Here is a 23,044-nt window from a genome sequence, read left to right as displayed (position 1 = left end):
TTGCAATAATATTGAGGGTTTGACATATTCGTCTGTTTTCTTTTATTAGACCCTGCCGTGTTCTCGGGAGACTCTTGCCCCTCTATTTGAGAACACAGCATGACTCCCCAGGATGGGAGTTTAATATTTTCTTGTTTATTGTGTGGGTCTCCACCCACTGATAAACTGTTGTTGTCAGCGGCAACTGTTATTGTCAGCGGCACGGGAATCTGTGTTTCTCTTTGTTGCGTCATCTCGCTGTGTCAGCTCTCCACGTGTGCGGTGCCATTCCTGAGCAGCTGCACCCTCTTTCGCGCTGGGCGGCTCCCTCTACTGGGCAGGGGACACCCCTGAGTGGCAGGGCACTCCTTGCAGGCATCAGCACCGCGCATGGGCCAGCTCCACACGGGTCAAGGAGGCCCGGGGTTTGAACTGCGGACCTCCCATGTGGTGGACGGACGCCCCAACCCACTGGGCCAAGTCCACCGCCAACCCCAGAGCTTTGAGATCACTCTGGTGCTGGGCATCAGACAAGGTAAACTGAATTCCCTAAGGAGACCAGGGACTCCAACACTGCCCTGATTTCCACTGAGAGTCATCAAACAACAAACACACTGGAGAAAGTGGCTTAGGGAGCGCATCTCCTTTTTCAGTATCCCTCATCTTAATTTCTAAGTAAAGACAGGATTTTCTGAGACGCAAAACATAAATCTATTAATTTCAGATCATCCTCAGAGAGAACTCCAGCCATATATAAAGCAGGATCAGACTTTTTCTCTGTGCTCAGCATAGGTTTAGTTTTAGCACATTTCATCTTATTAAAAAAGAAAAGGAGGCAGCAGGCACTAAGACAGAAGTACATCAGATTCACATAGCTAGTTTAAACAGCACATTTAATCCCACCTAGCATGTAAAATAGAGTAGCTATGACAACACCTCTGCGTTTCCTGAATATGATCACTCAGCAGGTTACATTTCCAAACAATTTCACCATTGTCATATTTTATTATAAACCATCCTTAAAAAGACTGATCAATAACCTACTCATTGGGAAATAAGCGAACAGTTCACAGTAGTCAAATGATTTCCACAAAGTCAGAGTCCAACATGTAGCACAGAAATATCCCCAGGTGTGTCCCCAACCCTGGGATATCACTTCTATTGTTTTGATGGTGGTTTGCACATAGATTCTTCATTAGAAATACTGTCTGACGTTTTTAATGTCAGTAGCAAGTTTTAATGTGCTAATGTGGTCAATTTTTAATATCGTGCTTTAAGGAGTTCACAAAGATTTATCAAAAATATCAACTGATGAGTCAATCATAGGCAGGCAAAATGAGTTGAAAATTGGGGGACAAAGTTATGAGAGAGAAGTTAAAATGTATGTATGGGAAGGGGACCAAAAAAGTGTGGTAAGGGATGAAATGTAAGCGGGAAGGAAAAATGCAGTCAGGACTTTAACTTGAGTGCCATCTGTATAAATCAGGCCTGGAGTTGACATGTAATTTTGCGTGGGTCCCCTGAGAAGTGGCCCTCAGGGCTTCATTATTGACGAAGAGATTTTTCTTCAAAGTGGCCCAGTCAGGAGTGTCTCAAGGGGACACTCATAAGCACTCATAATATCAATTTCCGAACACCTGGGAGGTAGGGACGCAGAGTGTCTCTTTAATTATTATGATGGAGGTGGAGGATAGAGAGAATGCAATTGCATAACCACGCTGAAAGTCTCAAACAAATAAATAAGATTATTAAAAACTAGCATAAAAAGTTTAATATCTGAGTTATCTTTCAGAAAGGGCACTTTTTACCATTCTCTGGTACCAAATGGGTTGTTCTCCAACCCCAGACTTCCTAGGAGATAAAAAAAGGAATTCATAAACAAACATTATGTTCAGAGATGCTTAGAAGTCCAGTAAAAACCTTGTTTGAAACTAATGTTTGCTTAAGAGAAGACAACCTTAGTCCAGTTAGTAAAAAAAAGAGATATCTGGGTTTTTTTTTTAATTAATTGTGGATGGATTTCTTTTCAGAAAAGAGTAGTATCAAATCCCTGCTAAATATCAATGAGAATACCAAGATAGAATTTTTATCTACGCAATGACCCTATCTAGTCTCAAAAAATACTCAGAAAAACAGTGAAAAATCAATTCATATGTATATGATAGTAAAAGAGTAAAGGTTGGGAGGTCCGCTGTGGATTTGAATCTCTGTGTATTAAGATGTGTATAATCTTGCACGGACAAAGTTTATGCCAAATACTTCCTTTGAATTCCCTACAGTTACACCAGAAGGCGGGCAATACAGTGGTTATTAAAAACTATTTAAAAACATAAAAGCAAAATTAAATGGGTTCTTTAATAGGACCCCGATTTCAGAAACTCTCCTATCTTGCCTGTAACCAAGGCAAATGGAATTAGTAACTTTCTCATAAAATATGTCTGCAACTTTTATGAATCTATGATGAGCCTCTCTAATAATTCTTTTAACTTTATTGACTCCAACCTCTCAGATTTTAACAAATTTCAATTCCACCACTCCATTCTTGGAGTTGAACAAAATATAGCCAATTGATATTTATATAACACATATGATGTATCCAATAATATTTAAAATAACTACTAGCACTTTTGAGCATATATTTTACGTGACAGATTGTTGTCTGAAGCATTTTGGGTACATGACTCTAATTAATCCATTGAGTCATTGTACGACGTAAATAGGATTAAACTTATTCTAGGAAAAAACTTGTCTACAATCATCATACATATGAAAAATAACAGAACCAAGATGATTGGCCCATTTTAATCCAATGTTTTTTCACTAACCAAGCCAGGAAGCTTGATTTTGTGAAATACAAAATAAATAACCTCAGACAAAAATACTGAGTTTCTAACAATGAATAGGTATCTCTGGTGAAAAGCCTGAAAGAAATGTTATATGTTGAATTAAATGCAAATGTTTCATATCTACTATTGTAACATTTTAATTAAAAGCAATGGAAGAAGTAAAAATTACAAACCACAGGAAAGACATAATCCTATTAAGAGTTATCTCACTAATATAATTGGCTCCAAGATACCCACACTACTGATGTTTGTCACCAAAAAACATTTTCTCTCTTGATATGAAGGATTAAGAGCAAATCACTTCCAGGAGGTAAACATGTCTCATTTGAAAATCAAAGTCCTGGTTTTAGATAAACATAATCTTTAGACTGCCTTATTAAATATTTTTTTAAATTATGGCAGGGTATGAGTGAAATAAACTTTTTCTTACGGTTTTAAAGTCTGAAAATTTCTGCTACATAGTTGCATTGTGTCCATCTAGCCAAGAGAAAGAAAAATAAAATAGCCAGTCCTACTTTTTAATCCCCTCTCCAAGTATATTGAAGCTTGGATTATATCAAATTTTCTTTGTCATAATACATGATGACAATTTTTTCCAGTCTCATCGTCTCTTTGTTTTATTATTCCTAATTTTGTCACCTGAGTTTTTACTGATTATTAGAACTTTCCCACAGTGATCAGACATGTTTACTAACTGTGAAGTCTGGTTTTCAGCCTTGTATTGCTGCCTTTTTATGTAGAGTTTGATAAATCTCTATGCTCAAATCATTAAGGACAGGCATGATTGCTTAAAGATCATCCAATCTTCTCAGCATTTTTACTCTAGATCTTCTTTGTGTGTTTTTTCAATCAATTTTCTTCAGCTTTCCAGAAGTGGATTTTTCCCTCTAGAATGAAAGCAAGCAGACTACTAAATTCTAGCACATTTTTACATTTTTACAACTGAGCAATCAGGCAACACTATCTGTTATGATTAAGATTAAGCAGATCAACCTAAAATTTCCCCTGTGATATATTTGTCTTTAGTCAGTAATCTCACGGTTTTTAATTAAGTAACTACAACTGGTCAGTTGATTTCATGTACAAGTGGTAGAAATTTTTTTAAAAAACTATTGAAATACGTATGAGGATGCTTAACCATAAAACTGTGTAGTACCTTAAAACTACAAAGCAATCACTGGACTCAAGTAACTCTTCAAATCAGATAATGAGACACATTTCCACTGCCCAGCTAAACTCCTTAGAAAGGAAAAGTACTTTAAACTTAAGCATGCACCACATAACAGCTTAAAGTGGCAAGCACATTTTCAACAACTCAAACTCACCAAACAGGTTTAAAGTGAAGAAAATAAAACTTTTTGAAAGCCTTAGCAAGTTAAGATAGCATTTCCATAAGATTTGTGGTGTCCAGTCAGTAAAGGAAGGAAAAAAAGTTTGTTAGACTCACAGATGTGGCTCAACCAGATGAATGCCTACCTACCACAGGGAGGTCCCGGGTTCAGGTCCTGGGGCCTCCTAAAGAAGACAAGCAGCCACCAGCACCCCCTCCACAGCAAGCTAGACGCCACACACCATTGCAACGAGCTAGATGCCTGCACCGCCTAAATGATGCCACAAGCCAGCAGATACTGCAGCTGGCGGGCAGCAGATGTAGCTCAGGCCATTGGGCAGTCGCTCCCATGTGGGAAGTCCCAGGTTGCCTCCTGGAGAAGGCAGGCAAACAATGAGCAGACAGGCGAGAGGACCATGGAGGGGGGTGGGTAAAAAAAAAACCCAAAATGTATGCATATAAATTCAAGCTTGCAGAAGCCAAATTTCTTATATATACATATATATACATATATATATATATATATATATATATATATATATATATATATATATATAAAACCCTTGGCTTCTGCAAGGTTGAATTTGTATTCTCTCGTTTGGCTGCACAACCCTCCAAGCTCCTGGAGCTAGCACACAGGCTGTTTTGCAATATCTTCTGCCATCTCAGCTAATTCATAAAACATGCTCTTTCTTTTTACAAAATTCTCCTTAAAATTCACCTTCTCCAAGTTATTTCAATTGTAGTTTTATTTTCCAAATTTATCATTTTATTTCATTTTCTTAATAATATTAATACAGAAAATTGTCAATTATCTTTTCAAATGAATGCAAACCATAGCATCAGTAATTCAGAAACCCTTTTTATTTTACTCTAAATGCATTTTGATTTTGTGGAAAATGGACAGAATTCCTTTTTTATTCAAGGTAAATTTTAAATAGGTTTATAGCCCTTTAATACTCATTAATTAGTAATTCAAAGGATGGACCTTACCTCATGATTGTGGGAGGAATATAGTGGTACCTAGCAATTTATTTTGGCTGTAAATATTTAACAAAATTATTAGTATTGAATATTTAAAAGCTCGCTTTAGCTGCACATATTTTCCTTTAGCTATACTTAGAGTTTTATAATTTATTCTCAATTACCTATGTCAATGGGAAGGAATAAGACATTGAAGAAAAGCAAACCCTTCCAAAATCATTCTTGCTGTTAAATGTACACATATTGACATAGCTTGTATCACTGCAAACTAAATAAAGAAATACTGTAAGGTTCCTACTGGGACACATAAAGTTTTCCAGGAGAGTGTGTATTCAAAAGTAATCTTTGGCAAAATACAGAGTGTACGAAAAGGATAAACTCACAAAGAAAAAGTAACTCTTAAAAGTATAACATGGTACTGGCACAAGGACAGTCATACAGACCAATGGAATAAAACTGAAAGCTTAGAAATCACCCTCACATTTAAGGACAACTGAATTTTGACAAGGGGACACTCAATTGGGAAAGAACAGTCTCTTCAACAAATGGTGCTGGGAAAACTGGATCTCCACTTACAAAAGAATGACGGTGACCCCCACCCCACACCATATACAAAAATCAACTCAAAATAGATTAAAGACCTAAATATAAAACTCAGAACTATCAAACTCCTAGAAAGAAGTGTAAGGAAGCATCTTCAGGACTTTGTGTTAGGCAATGGTTTCTTAGACTTTACACCCAAATCACAAACAACAAAAGAAAAGGTAGATAAATGAGACCTCAAAAAATTAAAAACTTTTGTGCCTCAAAGGACTTAATCATGAAAGTAAAATGATAACCTACAGATTGGGAGAAAATATTTGGAAACCACATATTTGGGAAGGGCTTAATGTCCAGAATATATACAGGCATACCTCGTTTCATTGTGCTTTGCTTTATTATGCTTCACAGATACTGCACTTTTTACAAATTGAAGGTTTGTGGCAACCGTGTATCCAGCAAGTCTTTCACTGACATTTTTCTAACAGCATGTAGAAAACATGCAGCTCACTTCATGTCTCTGTGCCACATTTTAATTAAGGTAGATATATTGTTTTTTAACATAATGCTATTCCACTCTTAAACTAAAGAGCAGTGTAAACATAACTTTTATATGCACTGGGAAAGTAAAAAATTCATGTGACTTGCTTTACTGCAAAATTCACTTTATTGCTGATATTGTACTATTAGAATCCACATTTCCGAGGTATGCTTGTAAAGAAACCCTTCAACTCAACAACAAAAAGACAAACAACCCAATTAAAAAATGGGCGAAAGACCTGAATTGACATTTCTCACAAGATACACAAATGGCCAAAAAAGCACACGAAAACATGCTCAACATCACTCACCATTAGAGAAATGCAAATCAAAACCACAATGAGATACCATTTCACATCCAACAGAGTGGCTACTATTAAAGAAAAGGAAAATTACAAGTGTTGGAGAGGATGTGGAGAAATAGAAACAGCTAAAAACAGGAATATAAAATGGTGCACCCACTATGGAAGATAATTTGGCAATTCCTCAGAAATTTAAGCATAGAATCACCATATGAGTTAGCAGTCCCAATTCTTCATATATATCCGAAAAAACTGAAAGCAGGTGCTTAAACAGATATTTGCACAGAAATGTTCATAGCAATATTATTTACAATTAACAAAAGGTGGAAGCAATCCAAGTGCCCATCAACCGATGAATGGATAAACAAAATGATATGTACACACAATGGAATATTATTCAGCTGTAAAAAGAAATGAAGTTCTGATACATGGGACAACATGGATGAACCTTAAAGACATCATGCTGAGTGAAATAAGCCAGACAATGGGAAACGGACTTTGGCCCAGTGGTTAGGGCGTCCATCTACCACATGGGAGGACCCTGGTTCAAGCCCCGGGCCTCCTTGACCCGTGTGGAGCTGGCCCATGCGCAGTGCTGATGCGCGCAAGGAGTGCCCTGCTACACAGGGGTGTCCCCCGCGTAGGGGAGCCCCACGTGCAAGGAGTGCATCCATAAGGAGAGCCGCCCAGCGCGAAGGAGGGAGCAGCGTGCCAAGGAATGGCACCGCCCACACTTACCGTGCCGCTGACAACAGAAGAGGACAAAGAAACAAGACACAGAAAACAGACAACCGAGGGAGTGGAGGGGAATTAAATAAATAAAAATAAATCTTTAAATAAAAAAAAAAAGAAATAAGCCAGACAAAAAAGGCCAAATATTGTATGCTCTCATTCTGATATGAAATAATTAGAATAAGCAATCTCAGAGTCAGAACCTAGCATATATGGGATGGGGTGAGGATAAGGAATAGGGAGTTAAAGCTTAAAATGCCCAGAGCTTCCATTTGGAACCACGGAAATGTTTTGATAACAGATAGGGGTGATGATAACGCAAAATTGTGAATGTAATTAACAGCACTAAAAAATATATATGTGAATGCAGGCAGAAGGGGAAATGTTTAGATGTATATGTGGTCCTAGTAACAAAATTTTAAAATTAAATCAGTGTAACTACACAACACAGTGAACCCTTATTTAAAGCATAGACTATATTAATAATTCAATTATAAAATTGTTTTCATCAGCTGTAACAAATGTACCACACGAATGCAAGGTGTTAATAGTAGGGTGGTATATATGGGAAACCTGTATTTTATACATGCTATTTCTAAAAACCCACAGCTTTTCTAATTTTTTTAAAGTGCATAGTTATTGCTGAAGAATTTTAGAGTACTAATTATCTCAATGATTTTCCTGAGAGTTAGCTGCTTTTTCTATCTGTTTTTTTGTTTAACATTTCCCAATTTCCTGACCAGAAGCTCTTGACTTGTTTCATTTATCATCCTTATAGTTACTCTTTTCCTTAACAGATTATATAACTGAGGCTCAGAGAATTTACTAACTTGGTGACTTGGCCAAGGCCTCACAAGCTAAAAAGTGGTAGAGCTAGACCGTAGTTCCAGACAGTTAGCTCCACAGAACCAAGGTCTGAACCACCTCAACATTGGGGATAGGAGGGAAACTCGACTTCTCACAACTTCTACTGTTACTACAATGACAAAAACAGTTTCTGAGTATAGGAGCCAAGTTCTGTTATCAAGTAACAAATTCTAACTATGCATATCTTCAAACCCAGGGATATTCCAGCTGTGGAGTTTAGTGACCTTCTGATTGTTTTCCATGCTCACAGTCCTTAAATGCAATATTAGGCTGAGGCTAGAAATTATGGAGTGAACACCCAAACAACTTTGTATACCTCAATAACTTTTTTCCCCAGAAACAAAGATATTTCTTTGGGTACATCACTGAAATCTGAGGTCCTGTAGCTCACAGGGAAAATTAAATCACTGTTATAGTAGGTTGTTGCCATTACCTTCTAGTCTTTTTAAATTTATCAAGTGAACATGCACTCTTTCATACCAATAATTTTTAAAAGATTACCTGCTTCTCCATGTATCTGAGGTTAAGGCAATGGTGGCAGTAAGATCAATCTCTAGACAATGGTTTCAATGAATTTGTTCAAGGAAGGCAGATCTAATGTATGCATTAGAATTTGATAGAAAACTGAGCATCCATAATTCACTGATTCTTTAACACAAAAATATGAACTTTGGTGAGTCAGTAAGATCAAATGAGACATATAAGCTTGAATGGGTTCCTCTAGGTTTAATGTATTTTTCCTCACTGCATTATATTTTAATGAATGATTTCACGCTCCTTCATGGTATTTTTAGTTCATGAACCATGGATATTACTTTGAGGGAAAAAATAAGGTATTGTGTGCAGTGAAAGATGTTACTGATTAAAGTGTGTTGCATATATGAACTACCTAAAAGCTGAAAAAGTTTGAACACCACTATTCTATATTATAAGTAATATCAAGCAGAGTGGCCATATAGACTAACGTTAGATTGAGCTGTGTAGAGTGAGGGCTCAGATTTCATAAATGTTCTTGATTAAAATAACATGAGATCAAGCTGGTCACTGAAAGATTCAATGGCATCTTTGTCTTTAGTGAAATGTGGATAATAATTGATATCAAAGACAATTGCACAGGAAATACACAGGAAAAAAATCACTTAAGTAGGTAATACACCAGTCTGAAATTACAAAAGCCATGCTTCCTCCCAGACTCTGACCCTGATATCAATTCTGCCTGAATGCTGTCAGAAGTTTGCTATTTGACTTAGTAAAGAAATAAACAAAAAAAATTGGTTAATTCTCACAAAGACTAAGAATAAAAAATTATATAAATCAAATATAGAAAAAGAAAAGTATCTTTTAGCCTGTCCACAATGAAAAATCAATGGCTTAAAATTATTGATCAATATAAAAAGGTAAAACTATACAAAAGAGAAACCACAAGTAAACTAATTAGAGTTGTTCACATGATATACTTTGGCTCTTGTTGTCAAAATGAGTTTTTCAAATCAATCAATGGACTCTCCCCCAAATACAACTAAACACAAAGTTCACTCAATTAATGTGGCATAAGCAGCTATTATGCAAAATGTGGCATAAGCAGCTATTCTGCAAACAGGTGGTTTTGGTCTTTTCATTATTGCACCAAAAGGAGCAAGGAAAGGAAAATTTTATTTCTAAAGAAAGCACACAGACACACACACACACACACACACATGTTCCATCAGGGTAGGGGTCTCAGAAAAAGAAGTCCCAAGCAAAACACACACACACACATACACACACAAACTAAAAAGCAGTTTGTCTTAGCTCAGATTACCGACCTTGGGCTGATATGTCTAAAATCACAGTTTATAATTAAATGTTTATCTCATACATAGCAGTACTAGGGAGAAGTCAAAGGAAAGGGTTATTTCAGTCAGGTAGGACCTTATTCCACAGGAAGAAGGATGAGTCTTTTAATTTTTTACAGAAAGAGGGAATCAAATGTGGTTCACAGGAGAGAAGATTACAGGTGTGTGTGTGTGTGTGTTTTCCTGGCTGCACTGCATTTTGCGTGTTCTCAATACTTTGCTCCATTCTTCCCTATGTTAAATTATTTCACAAGTATTACCATAGCTGGCGGGGACTGCTTGATACACAGATCTTTTCTTTCTATTCTTCACCTTTGCAAATAGCAAGATTCAGCAGTACTGGAGGTGAGGGCAGCAGACAGGTATCCCAAACTAACACTGAGGGCGCAAATGGGGAAGTGAGGGGGTAGATCAGGTGGGAAACGGGCGCTCCTATCCTCCGGAGTCCACCTCTCTCAGAACTGGCGCTTCTTCTGTCACCGCCACTCGGGGCAGGACAGAACTGGCTTTCTTATTACCCCTCCAAGTAAACAGACAAGTCCCAACCACCAGGCACCCCCGGCAGTCCCGGGGAAGCCCTCCACCGCGCGGTCCGCCTTCCAGGCTGGGCTGTGGCTCCGCGCTCACCCGCCTCCCCCCGCAGAGCTCCAGCTGAGGCAAAGTTTCCCTCGTCTCCCACTCCGTTCCCGGCGCAGCGGCGACCGCGCGGGCCTCCGCGGCCCAGGCCAGCCGGGCCCCCTCCCGCCCCGGGCCGGCCGCGCGCCGTCGCTACCTCGATATCCGCCGCGTCCTTGCTCAGTACAGGGGCCATGGCAGCGCCTGGAACCGAGCCTCTCCGCGCCTCTCTCCAGACACCGACGTGACAGCTCCTTCCCGGAGCGCAGGTGGAAACGGAAAGCCGAGGGTCCGCGGCGCGGGGGCTGGACGGTTCCCGGCGGCGACGCCCCCAAGGCGGGGCTGCGCGCTCGGGGCTGCTGCTCCGGGCGGAGCAGGCGGGGCTCGCGGGGAGCGAGCCGGGCCTGGGGCCGCCTCTCCCGGCCTGCCCGCCCCCGCCGCCGCCGGCTGGACCTCGCGGTGCTTTCCTTCTGCGGGCGGAAGGGGAGCGGGGTGCGCGTCGGTCCCGGGGACTGGCTTACGCGCTCCGTAACCGGAGAGAGGCCGAGCCGGGTGGGCGGGGGCCAGACGTGAGGGCGCTCCCGGGCTAAAGGTAAGCCGAGCCGGCCGATTGTCCCTTTTCTTTCCTCAGCGAGAAGCCCGCGGCTCGCAGAAACGTTGTTTTATGGGCGACTGCTTCTTGAGGAACTCCTCAGGGATGAGGTTGTAGATGTTCCTCCATCCCTCCGGCAAACAGGCGGGCGGGGGACCGATCCGGACGCTGTGGGGTGTGCAGGGGCGCGGATCTTCTGAGAGTTTGCAGTCCCCCGGAGGGAGGCGAGCTCCGGCATCTCCAGCCAGAACAGCCTGCAGTAAGTCTGTGGGTGGTTCAAAATCAAGGTTGTGTTTCTGCAGGACAATCCACCCTAATGGCTCTTTTTGTTAAAAGTAGATTCTTCTAAAATATGAAGTCCCTTTCAGGAGTTGTTCTTTGCGGTTTACCCTAGTGTTGCTAGAAAGAGGGGAGCGAATTCATTTAGACACGTCCCCAATCCAGACAATGTTCTCATCTATAAGGATAACCGGTGGACTCCTGGCCTCCCTCTTTTCTCCTCTGGTTAGCTCCTCTCCTCTCCCGTACAGCATTCTGCCTACTTCTGTAAAGATTTCCATCACATTTTTTCAATCCTTTTGGCTAGATTGTGAGCATAACTTTTCCTCTTTCATTGTCACTCTTTCATTAGTTCATTTCATTTCATGCAACAAATAATTATTGAGCGTCTTCAATGTGCCAAGCCACTAGGTTAGAGTCTCTGGATAGAGTCTTCAAGAACATCTCTCTGTGGAGCTTATAATCAGAGTAAACAGATAAGCAAAATAACAAGAGTCTGTAATGCCTGTTTGGAAGATAAAAGAGGAATATGACACAGTAACTGGGGGCACAGCTAGTCGCTCTTGTTGAGTGGTCACTCTTGTTGAGTGGTGGAGGAAGGCTTCTCTCAACAAGCAGTCCCATTATCTTCTAGAACTTGGCACTTAGTAGGGAATGGATGTATTCTTCTTGAATCAATAAGAGAAACTAGAAAGTCAAACAGAAACCTTGGAGTCTTTCTAGACTCCCTTTTCCCTACTCCCACACTTACTCTATCCTCAAACTCCCAGGATTCCACCTACTAAACAGATCTTGAATCTCTCTCTTTTTCTCCATCTTCATTGCTTCCACCAAGGTTCAAGCACTGATTTTCCAGCTTCTACTCTTTTCCATCTCCACTCCAAATCGAGTTGTTGTTTTTTTTCAATATTTATTTTATTTATTTCTCCCCACCCCCTCATTCTTTGCACTTGTTGTGTCTGTTCATCTTCCTTGTTTCTTTAGGAGGCAATGGGAACCGAACCCCAGACCTCTGATATGGGAGGGAGGCACCTAATTGCTTGAGTCACTTCCATAGCTGCCTGTTGCGTCAGCTTGCTGTCTTGCTCATTCTCTTTAGGAGACTCCAGGAACCTCCGCTTCCTGCTTTGTTGTAGCTCTCATGATGTTTTCTTTTTTTCTTCTCGTGTCTCTTATTATATCAGCTTGCCATGCCTGCCTCTCGCACCAGCTTGCTGTCTTCTTTTAGGAGGCACTGGGATCCAAACCATGGGCCTCCCATGTGGTATAGGTGGGAGCTCAATCGCTTGAGACACATCTGCTTCCCCAGATTGAGTTTTAAAAGTATTAATTGACTCATGCCACACACATCGCCTCCCCGCTCCCAGTATAAATCATTCAGTGGCTTCACTATAGTCAGAATAAAACACTGACTCCTTAGAATGACCTCTCAACAACCTGCCCTTCCCCTCCCCTCCAACCTCACTGTGGGCCACTCTCACCTTCACTTGCTATGTTCCAACTATAAACAGTCTTCCCTTTGCCAACCATTTTTTTCCTTCTGCATACCCTCCTCCCGTGGAGTGGAATACTCTTCTTACTCATTTTTTTTTAAGATTTGTTTATTTATCCCCCCTTCCCCCGCTGTCATCTGCTCTCTCTGTCCATTCATTGTGTACTCTTCTGTGTCTGCTTGTCTTCTCCCAGGCAGCACCGGGAACTGATCCTGGGACCTTCTGGAGTGGGAGAGAGGTGCTCAGTCTCTTGCGCCACCTAAGCTCCCTGGTCTGTTGTATCTCTGATTGTCTCTCCTCTGTATCTTTTTGTTGTGTTATCTTGCTGTGCCAGCTCTCTGCTTGGGTCAACTCTCCGTGCGGGCCAGCTCGCCCTCACCAGGAGGCATCAGGAACCGAACCCTGAACCTCCCATATAGTAGATGGGAGCCCAGTTGCTTGAGCCACATCCCCTTCCCCTAAATCATTCTTTAGAGGTCAGAGAAACCTTGCCTGACCACCCCCAACTAAATTAGATTCTGTCTATGTAGTTCTCTTTCATGGCAACCTACATTTTCCCTTTCATAACCCTGTCAGGGTTTATTTGTAGATTTACTTAAGTGTGGCTTGCTTAATTTCTGTCCTCCATTTAAAATGCAAACTCCAGGAAGAGAGACCCCAATTTGGTTTGGTTCTCTATTTGGTACACAGATCCTAGCCCAGGACTGAAACGTAAGAGAGCAAAAATACTTTGTGTATGAATTAACATAGTAAATACAGAAGTTGGTTTATGCCCTAAGTAGTTCATTTTAGACACTTCAGTTTCACTTTATTGTATTCTTCACATTATTTATCAATGACTTCCTGGTTAAAATGTATCAAATTAACCACATTCTTTTTCATGAGAAATCTTCCAAAATTGCAATTTCTGTTACAGAACTATTATATCTTCCTATAACCATAACTTACCTCCAAATTCATATATATTTTCTTGGAAACGAGAGAGAGAGAGAGAGAGAAGGAGGAGGAAGAGGGTATATTATATATGAAGTATATATATAACATGATATATATGTAATTATACTATATTTATTCCTTCTCCAATTTAACCAGTAATGTTCAATGTTCAGTTTCCTAATGTTCAATGTTCAATTTCCTAACCTCAGGCATATAGACTTACAGATTCTTTCAAATTGCCCTGTAAAACACATCTTACCCATTAGAAATTCATACTTTAGTTGTTTCATGAGTACAAGTGTTCAGGTTTACTTAAGAGTTAGGCACTGTTGAATGTAATTAGCAGTGCCAATATGGGGGTATAACTGTGGTTGAAAAGGAAAGTTTAGGGTTGTGTGTATCACTAGAAGAAAAGCTGAAGGATGAAACATGGGATTGTATAACACAGTGAACCCTTTTACAGATGATGAGTGTGGTTAATAGTACAAATATAAAAATGTTCTTTCATGAATCAGAACAAATGTATGTTCATAACACAAGATATTAATAATAGGGTGGTATTTGAACTAAAGCAAATTATGGGCTGTGGTGAACAGTAATATATGAATATTATTTCATCCACTGTAAAAAAAAAATTATCTTAAGGGACGGAAACCAGACACAAAATACTGCATATTGTTTCACTCCATTTTTATAAAGTGTAAATATAATTGAAGTTACAGAGATGAAATTAGACTAGCAGATATACATGGCAAGGCAAGGATAGAGGATTGAGAGGTGATTGCTAAAGTGTGGGGGATTTTCTTTTTGGAGTAATGAAAATACCCTAACTTTGATTGCGGTGATAAATGCACAACTCTTTGATTATGTCAGAAAACATTAAATGTAAATTTTGGATGGGTTTAGGTGACTAAACCTCAATAAAATTGTCTTTTAAAAAAGAGTTAGCCACTTTCCTTATTTGTTTTCTATGATTATTATTCTTCAAAATTACCATAGAGTTTAAATTCAAAATATGCTGTCTTTCCAAAGGCAAGAGCTCCCTCTGTGATAGTCAACAACCAATATTAACATTCAAATTCTATTTTACCACCTTTCTCCTACCCCATCAAAGAGATGTATCCTGCTCAGAGATTTTGAATTGAGGCATATTGCTAACATGTTCTACCTATACTCTATGATCAGTGATTGAATCTAATAATGTTTTTAATCCATTGGAATCCCACATTAAGCACAGTTGTACCTGTAAATAACCCAAGCTGTTAAAAGCTTACTGCAAATGCATTTGCACTGAACTTTTTTAAAATTTTAAATTATGATGGCATTTGTCAAGCTGTCCCTCCATCTGGAAGCACAGTCAAATATCAGGTGTGCCACATTAATTTTCCTGAGCTTTGGAAAGACAGCTTTTTACCAAAAGGCGTCTCAATCTAATAGTTTAAATTACACAAGTGAATATTATTATTACTGTTTCCATAGAAGGAATTAAGGCTTAGGAATGATCTTTAATTTCACATCTGAACAGTAATTCAGTACCACAAACATAGAAACACAATAAAATTTAAATTTCCATATGCCTTTATTTTGCCCTGTAGTCCAACATTAAACAATTTTTTTTCAGACACTTGACAGCTTAGTAAGGTGGTTTTCTCCCAATAAGGCAAAGAATTTGGTCATGAGACCCATTTTTTTCCCATTTGATTGTTGTAAGTTCAAATTAACTTTTATCCATACTGACCAAGAGGATAATAACTGAAAATTATTGGGGTCCAAACAAATATAAGATATAGGTTACTTTCTATTTTCTGTATAAACAGGGAATAATTCACTCTACTCTATATACTATCTCTCCTGTATATACACATAAATGTGTGTTACATATGAATATATATTTCCATAAATTCCACAAATGTCATATAAAGCACAGCTAACTCAAAGAAACTATAGCTCCCTCTCAGGAATTAGTTCAATAATAATTTATTGAATGCTATTGTTTTAAGAAGTAGTGCTGCCTCAGTGGACAAGAAAGACATTGTCCCTGTCATCCAACTGTACTAGCCCAAAAAACTTTCATTGCCAATTAGCAATTTTAACTGGTTTAATTGAAGGGGGTTATTGTGAGTCAAAAGTTAAAATGTATGGAATAGTATTTTGTAAATTGCAAACTTTCATATAATTTTAAGCATTAAAAATTTAAAGATATATTTCTCCAATGCTCATTCTCTGAGAAATTGCCATTGGTATACGATGTCTATGAAAGCTTTTGATAAAGTGAAATTTGAGTGGAAGGTTTATAGTGGGGGAAAATATCTTTCAGTATGAGTATTCACGGAAAGAATTTCTCTCCTTATTCCTCCTCCAGCTTGTTACTTCTCTCTCACCACCAAAAGTCACCATAATTCCAAAAACTTTACAATTAAAGCTGTCACTTTGTTTTCTTGCTGGGATTTTGCAGTCTCGTAATTTCAAGTGCATTTATATCCGGGATTGAGTTGGAACCTTGCTAGAAATGTGTCATTGTTCCTTTTAGTCACCGGTAGTGAATGCGGCGGTTCCCCCCCTCCCCCCCCCCTCCCCGAGATCCAGCTGCCTCACCCAATCCCTTCAAGGCCAAGTACTTATTACCTGAGCTGCCGGAAATGTTGGAGGCTGACAACTCTCTGCTGAGTGTCTCTCAGGAAATAGCCCCTGGCTGAAGAGAGCAATCTCAGCCAAGCTTCCTGCCCATTCCCAGGAATAGCAAACACCCAATGACTAGCTGATGTAGCAGTATAAAATCCTAGCCCTTGCCTCAATTCAAGACATTTCGAAGGGACGTCCCAACTCCGAAGGACTCCAAGGAATCATATGCCAGGACTCAAGAGAGTTCAGCTTCTCCCTCTGCTTCATTCAGCAACCCACACAGGTATTGATCCAGACAGCACTATCCAATAAATTTTCTGTGTGCAAATTTCTATCTTAGAGTTTGCTTTCTAGGGAACCTGTGTTGCATCATCACCATTGTATGTTAACTGGTTGAAAATTCTGTATGCTAAATGTACCTATTTAATCACTCTCCTATCTGGATGTAAAATTGAGTCCTGTAATAAAATCTCATAATATTTTCAATATTATGATATATACCTACATTTGTTAACCCATTCATTCACATCACAGATAAATGTGTTTCCCCGGTCTGCCTAGATACAGTGAAAAACACTGGAGGAAACATAGTGAACAAAATGGAAGTAGATGCTACACTTGAGCAGCTTGCCGAGTCGTCAGGGAGGTGAACATTTCTCAGTAATCACACATAAATATATTTACTGTGAATAACGATATCAAGGGGGAAAAGGAAGGCATTTTTCAAGCAGAGGAACCTGAGAAACCAGTGAAGGATTCCTTCACAAAATGACCTTTTCCACTGAGACCTGAAGGATGTTAAGAGTTAAGAAAGCAAAAAAGGAGAAGCTCAAGAGCTTTCTAGAGAGGGAGTAACCCATGCAAAGGCCCCAAGGCCTAGAAATAGGCTGATGGAATGGAAAGTAGGCCTCTAGCTCTGGCAGCTGGGGGGAGTGCCACAGAGGGAGGCTGCAGAGATGTCATTCTGGGTTGAAGTCTTTGTTTAGGATTTGAAATTTTATCCTATAAGAAATGAGAAGCTTTACAAGATTTTTAAAGCAGAGAACTGACATGATCAAATATGTGTTTTGAATTATCACTCTGATTGCTGTGTATGTGAAATTGCATATTCATATACTTAAATAGTGTGTGAAAATCAACCAAAGTTAAGTGATTTCTAGGGATGGGCTCAGTTGTTTCCTCCCCTTACTAGCCTGGGTGGTGAACATCATTGTCAATGAAAAGGAAAACCATGAATTTCCTGCCATATATAATTAATGTTGTTATTTAGCATTTTGTAATGCTGTAAAAGCAGATCTCTATATTTTTAATGAAGTATTATCAGAGGCTGGAAAGAAAAACCTACATCCCGGAAGGATTTCAGCATCAAAATTAATGACTATCTTTCTCTTTTCCAACATGGAACTATAGTAATCCATTTTTTAATCATCTGAATAATGAATGACATGCTGTTCTTGTTCTGCCGTTTGTTTTCATGATCACCACCTCTACTATACTGTGAAGTCTTTGGTGGTTTTGAGTGGGTCTTATTTATCTTTATATCTTCCATGCCTAACACAGTACCTAGTACATGGTAGGTATATAAATATTTATAAATCAGTCTTACATATTTCTCTTAAAACTTCACTGCAGATAAATATTTATTATTTTTCTCTCTGAACATGGCAGAATGTAGAAAGCCTAAAGGGAAAATTTTTCCACACATGCACAAATAGATGAAGGACTTTAATGGCCAATTCATAAAAAAGAAACAAAAGTAGTTGATAAAAATATGAAAATTGTGTCAATCAAGATAGTAATCAAAGAAATGCCAATTTGGTAGTTGAAGAGACTTTACCGAGAAGGTGGCAGAAGCTGCTGAGGCAGTGTGACATGATTTTGTACCTATCACACTGGCAAAGATTTTATCAAGTTGGGAAGGTATAGGAAATTTAATGGGTCCCTAAGGTTCTATGAGTAACACTTGGTACCATATATAGAAAGGGAAGTTTAGCAGTATATAGTCAAACCTTAGACATGTGCATTCTCTTTGCACTAGCAATTTCAGTTCTGATATTATACCTTAAGAAAACAATTATGTTTGTATGCAAAATTTACCTAAAAATGCAGTTCATCACAAAATTGTTTACAAAGCAAAAATAAAGAAAGAACAACATAAATGTCCCACAACAATTGATTAATAACTGGTGAATCCGTACAATTCAATTTTATACAATCACTAGAAATGAAGCTGTAAAAGAATAGTAGTGATAGAGATATTGACAAAAATCAAAGAACATACGAATCATAGGTTCTAAATATACATGGACAAGTAACATATATTAGTGAATTACAGGCAAAAGTAGAATTTATTTTTAAAATTCCCATTGCGTCATTAGCAAATGCACAAATACATATACCTTGTATTAATTTGTATATATGCATGCCTATAAAATTCTCATTACTCCTACGAGGGTGCTTGGTATAGATTAGGCACTCAGTAATTCTTAAATGAAATATTTTATATGAAAAACTGAATAGAAATATTCCCTATAATGTTCTACCTTTTATTCTTTGTAAAATAATTATTAATATCATAGTCCTGGGTGAACATTTTTTAATTTATAGAAATTGGCAAGCTTTATCTAACGAGACAAAATACTCTATGTTTGAATAAGGTCCACTTACAAAATAAGTGCCTGAATCCTTTGATTACTTTAATTTTTTAAAACAATAATCCTGTCAGTCCTCTGCTCCAAACTCATCATGGCATGCCATTTCACTCAGAGTAGGTAAAAGTTCTAACAGTCGCCTATGAGGCATCTATATGACCTAGCTGCTTGTTTATTCTCTTCACCGCATTCTGCTATTCTTGTTCACACGAATATCACGTATGCAGGTATTTCCACTTACTGTTCCCTCTACCAGCAGTGATGTTCCACCAGATATTGTGTTGGCTAACCACTCACCGGCTTCTGCCACCTTCTTGGGAAGGCCTTCCCCAACTACCAAATTCTAAATTTCAGCCCCCATGTCTCACACTCACTATCCATCCTTCCCTGCTTTATTTTTCTCCATAACTTAATAGAACCTGACCTCTGATTTGTTTTAATTATGTGTCTGTACATTATCTGCCTCCTCCCTTCTAGAATGTAAGTTCCGAAGAGGAAGGGTCATTTTCCTGCTTTGTTCACTGTTTCCTCCGTGTCTGGACCGGTGATTGGCATATGATACTTTTATGTGTTTGTCCTGCCAACCAGAGAACTGTGCAAGGGAAAAAAGACAATGTCCTATTCACCTTTGAATCCCTCAGCTTGCATAGTATCGGCAATAAAGAATGCTCTAAATATATGTTGAATGAATGAACAAACAGATTAAAAATCAACTTCCTTTGTCTTTTCCCAGTAGCAACTACCCCAGTGCATCTTTTGATGTTACAAATAAAAATATATCATGTGTGCCAATCAGAGACAGATACTCTGAATCATGCTTCCTGTTTTCATTCTTGTTTTTGCAACTCACTTGACAATATTTGATAATTACAAACATCCATGCAAAGTACCTGTGTATTTGCAACATATTTATAAAATATTTCCCATTTCCTTATTTCCTATCTTGAGCTCATTCAAAGAGTTGCATTAGTTTTGTTTTTTCAAGTATTCCAATTATTCTCTCTTTATATATTGGATATTTTATCAAATTATTTTTTATGTATTGCACTTGATTTGCAGAGTGCAAAGGAAAGATTATTTTGTAGTTGGTATCTTAGGCAGAATAACCATTCCTGGTATACTTTAATATTCTCTTAGAGAAATGATCTATTATATGTTTGTACCATTTCATGAATATGTATACATAGATATTATACTACTTATATACAAGCATATATATATACCTACACACATACATAAATACATATAGTTGTATATATTGCTATAAATGCATACCGAGTATAAAAATGCAGCCATATTTGTAATGCATATTATTTTTACAGTTAACTCATGCTTATTCATCTGATTTTCTTCTGATATGTCTGTGCACAAAGATTTGTTGCAGCTTCTGTAATATTTATTCACCTATTTCTCTCCAAAAAACATTCATACACACACACACACACACACACACACACACGGAGAGAAAGAGAGAAAGAGAGAAAGAGAGAAAGAGAGAGTGAAAGGTTTACAGAATTACATTTGCTGGTGGAATTCTGGTCCTTGAAAAAGATATTTGGTATTCAATGTTTTTGTCTTTCGTTCTCACCAACAATGGAATCTTACATTTTGTTCAATGAGAAAAAAAAATGGGGAAGCAGACTTGGTCCAGTGGTTAGGGCATCCGTCTACCACATGGGAGGTGCGCCGTCCAAGCCCCGGGCCTCCTTGACCCGTGTGAGGCTGGCCCACGCGCAGTGCTGTTGCGTGCAAGGAGTGCCGTGCCACGCAGGGGTGTCCCCCGCGTAGGGGAGCCCCATGCGCAAGGAGTGCACCCTGTAAGGAGAGCTGCCCAGCTCGAAAGAAAGAGCAGCCTGCCCAGGAATGGTGCTGCACACACGGAGAGCTAACGCAGCAAGATGATGTAACAAAAAGAAGCACAAATTCCCCATGCTGCTGACAACAACAGAGGTGGACAGAGAGAACACGCAGCAAATGGACACAGAGAACAGACAACTGGCGCGGGGGGCGGGGGACTGGGGGGAAGGAGAGAGAAATAAAATAAACCTTGAAAAAAAAATAAGCTTGTTTGCAGTTAATGTTGTTTTAATAGGTAAAGATTTTGTAGGTTTCCTCTAGTAGCTTTCTCTTCAGAATTTTAAAATCCTGATATAACTCGGCAAAGCAATATTAATAACATTAGGATGACAACATAGTTACAAGTTTGCAAGTTACATTAAGTAAAGCACATACTGTTAAATTCATCTCTTTCAAAGTATCTATACAACTGCCATTTGTTTTATTTTTGAGATAAGGGAACAAATAGGACATTTTATTTCCTTACTGTCTTTAGGGGGGAAAGGTGAATTTAGTATCGCATTCAAATTGAGTGCCTCAGTTTGTTTAATATTCCTAAAAAAGTATTGTTTTGTTGATGTAGAAAAATCTTCAAATTTAGGATTTAAATTGTAAGGCAACCAAATATCGAAAAGCTCAAAGTATCTACCACTCAGTATACTTATTTCATTATTGCTCAAGATGAGTCATCACCTAGTTTGTAAATTCAACCATCTTGTTTTATGATTTAATTGAAAGTCCTCCTTCTAGCTTTTTCCTTTTTTTTTTTTTTGAGGAGTGAGGGCAGTTTGGTTGGGAGATTCTGATTAGTGTGACTCTTCCGAGTAGCACAAATATATTTCACAGTGTGATCTTTGATAAATGTCCAAATGGATTTTAAAACTAAGTAAATTGAACTGCTTTTTATTGAGTCCCATAATTTATTCCAACCATCTGTGTCACACACATAAAAAAAAGTTTGTTTCTTGAGGGTTTTATGATTTTTTTTGTTCCCTCCAGAACCACCTTTCGGTTATAACAACAGTAACAAATTTCAGTATTGATTTTTACTTCCTAAAGAATATAATGCATCTTTCAGTCAAGAAACATTTTTCGACATAACAATTTGCAATTTGGAGATTAAAAATGTGAAATCAAAAGCATTCTTTTGGCATCATACTTTCTATTTAAAGGCCACCAAATGTTTCTTTCTGAGAGATTGTATTGAGCGGTTAGGATCTTGGCATCCACTATTGTTCTAGGCAAAGATTTTTCCTGGCCCACACTTGTTATTGCTGGATAATGAATGACTAGAGTATATGGACAGAGCCACCTTCCCATCTGTACTAGCCTTAACTACCATTGATTGCTGGGTTGCATCCTCTGTTGAACCATGCATGCTTAATCATTAATTTTACTTAGCACTAATAAAAATAGCTGCCTGTATTGATCACCTACAATATGCCCAGGACATTACACATAATTTCTGATTTAATCATTACAATAATCTGAATGTAAAAATAGAGAAACTGCCACTTGTATGTTATTAGAGTTTCTGATACATATTTTTTTCTCTTTGAAGGAATTATTAAAACAACCCTTGAAACTTGGATTTTGTTTTTGTTTTGAATGCAGCATAATTTATAAAGTGTATTTCTAGTTTTCTTCATGAAGAAAGATACTAACTTTTTGAATTCCTATTTCGCTAAGCAGTGCCTTAGGTTCTTTACATTTTCACATTTAATTATTACAGAGAGGGCAAAACTGAGGCTTAGTAAGGTTAATTCTATATCTTCACAGAAGTGATGGGTGGCAGATCCTGGATTCTTGCCAGGACTCCTTCACTCAATATTCCTTCTGTTTTACTATATGCTTTGAAATAGAGAAATAAAGCCTTATGTTCCCACACATGATTGTCTCTCTCTCTCTCTCTCTGAGTGGAGGGAATGATAATATCTATGTCATGGTTTTTTGTGCTACAATGAAATCCATATATGTATGTATTTGTATTACTTATGTGATTACATATATGATACATGTATTATGCATATAGTCAATTCCTTGCCTATTTGATAAGCTCTGTCAC

General features: G+C 38.4%; 1 protein-coding gene and 1 long non-coding RNA gene across 3 annotated transcripts in view; one reads left to right on the top strand and one right to left on the bottom strand.

Annotated features, from left to right (window-relative positions):
* The window catches only part of DPYD (dihydropyrimidine dehydrogenase), a 982,193-nt gene extending 971,131 nt beyond the window's left edge, over window positions 1-11,062 (bottom strand). Inside the window, exon 1 of one of the 2 annotated variants that reach the window (XM_058303142.1) lies at window positions 10,728-11,062. In XM_058303142.1, the coding sequence (XP_058159125.1) occupies window positions 10,728-10,766 (39 nt within the window). In that variant the 5' untranslated portion in view covers window positions 10,767-11,062. The remainder of the gene's footprint in view (window positions 1-10,727) is intronic. The other variant, XM_058303141.2, reaches the window with a different exon arrangement.
* Window positions 10,919-23,044, top strand: part of LOC131279706 (uncharacterized) — a 29,932-nt gene continuing 17,806 nt past the window's right edge. The window contains exon 1 of the long non-coding RNA XR_011649619.1: window positions 10,919-11,162. This is a non-coding gene — a long non-coding RNA (uncharacterized lncRNA). The remainder of the gene's footprint in view (window positions 11,163-23,044) is intronic.

The sequence above is a fragment of the Dasypus novemcinctus genome, chromosome 9, assembly GCF_030445035.2.
Source record: "Dasypus novemcinctus isolate mDasNov1 chromosome 9, mDasNov1.1.hap2, whole genome shotgun sequence".
Taxonomy (NCBI): Eukaryota; Metazoa; Chordata; class Mammalia; order Cingulata; family Dasypodidae; genus Dasypus; species Dasypus novemcinctus.
Note: the sequence above shows the minus strand (reverse complement) of the source record. Positions and strands in the feature narration are given on the sequence as shown.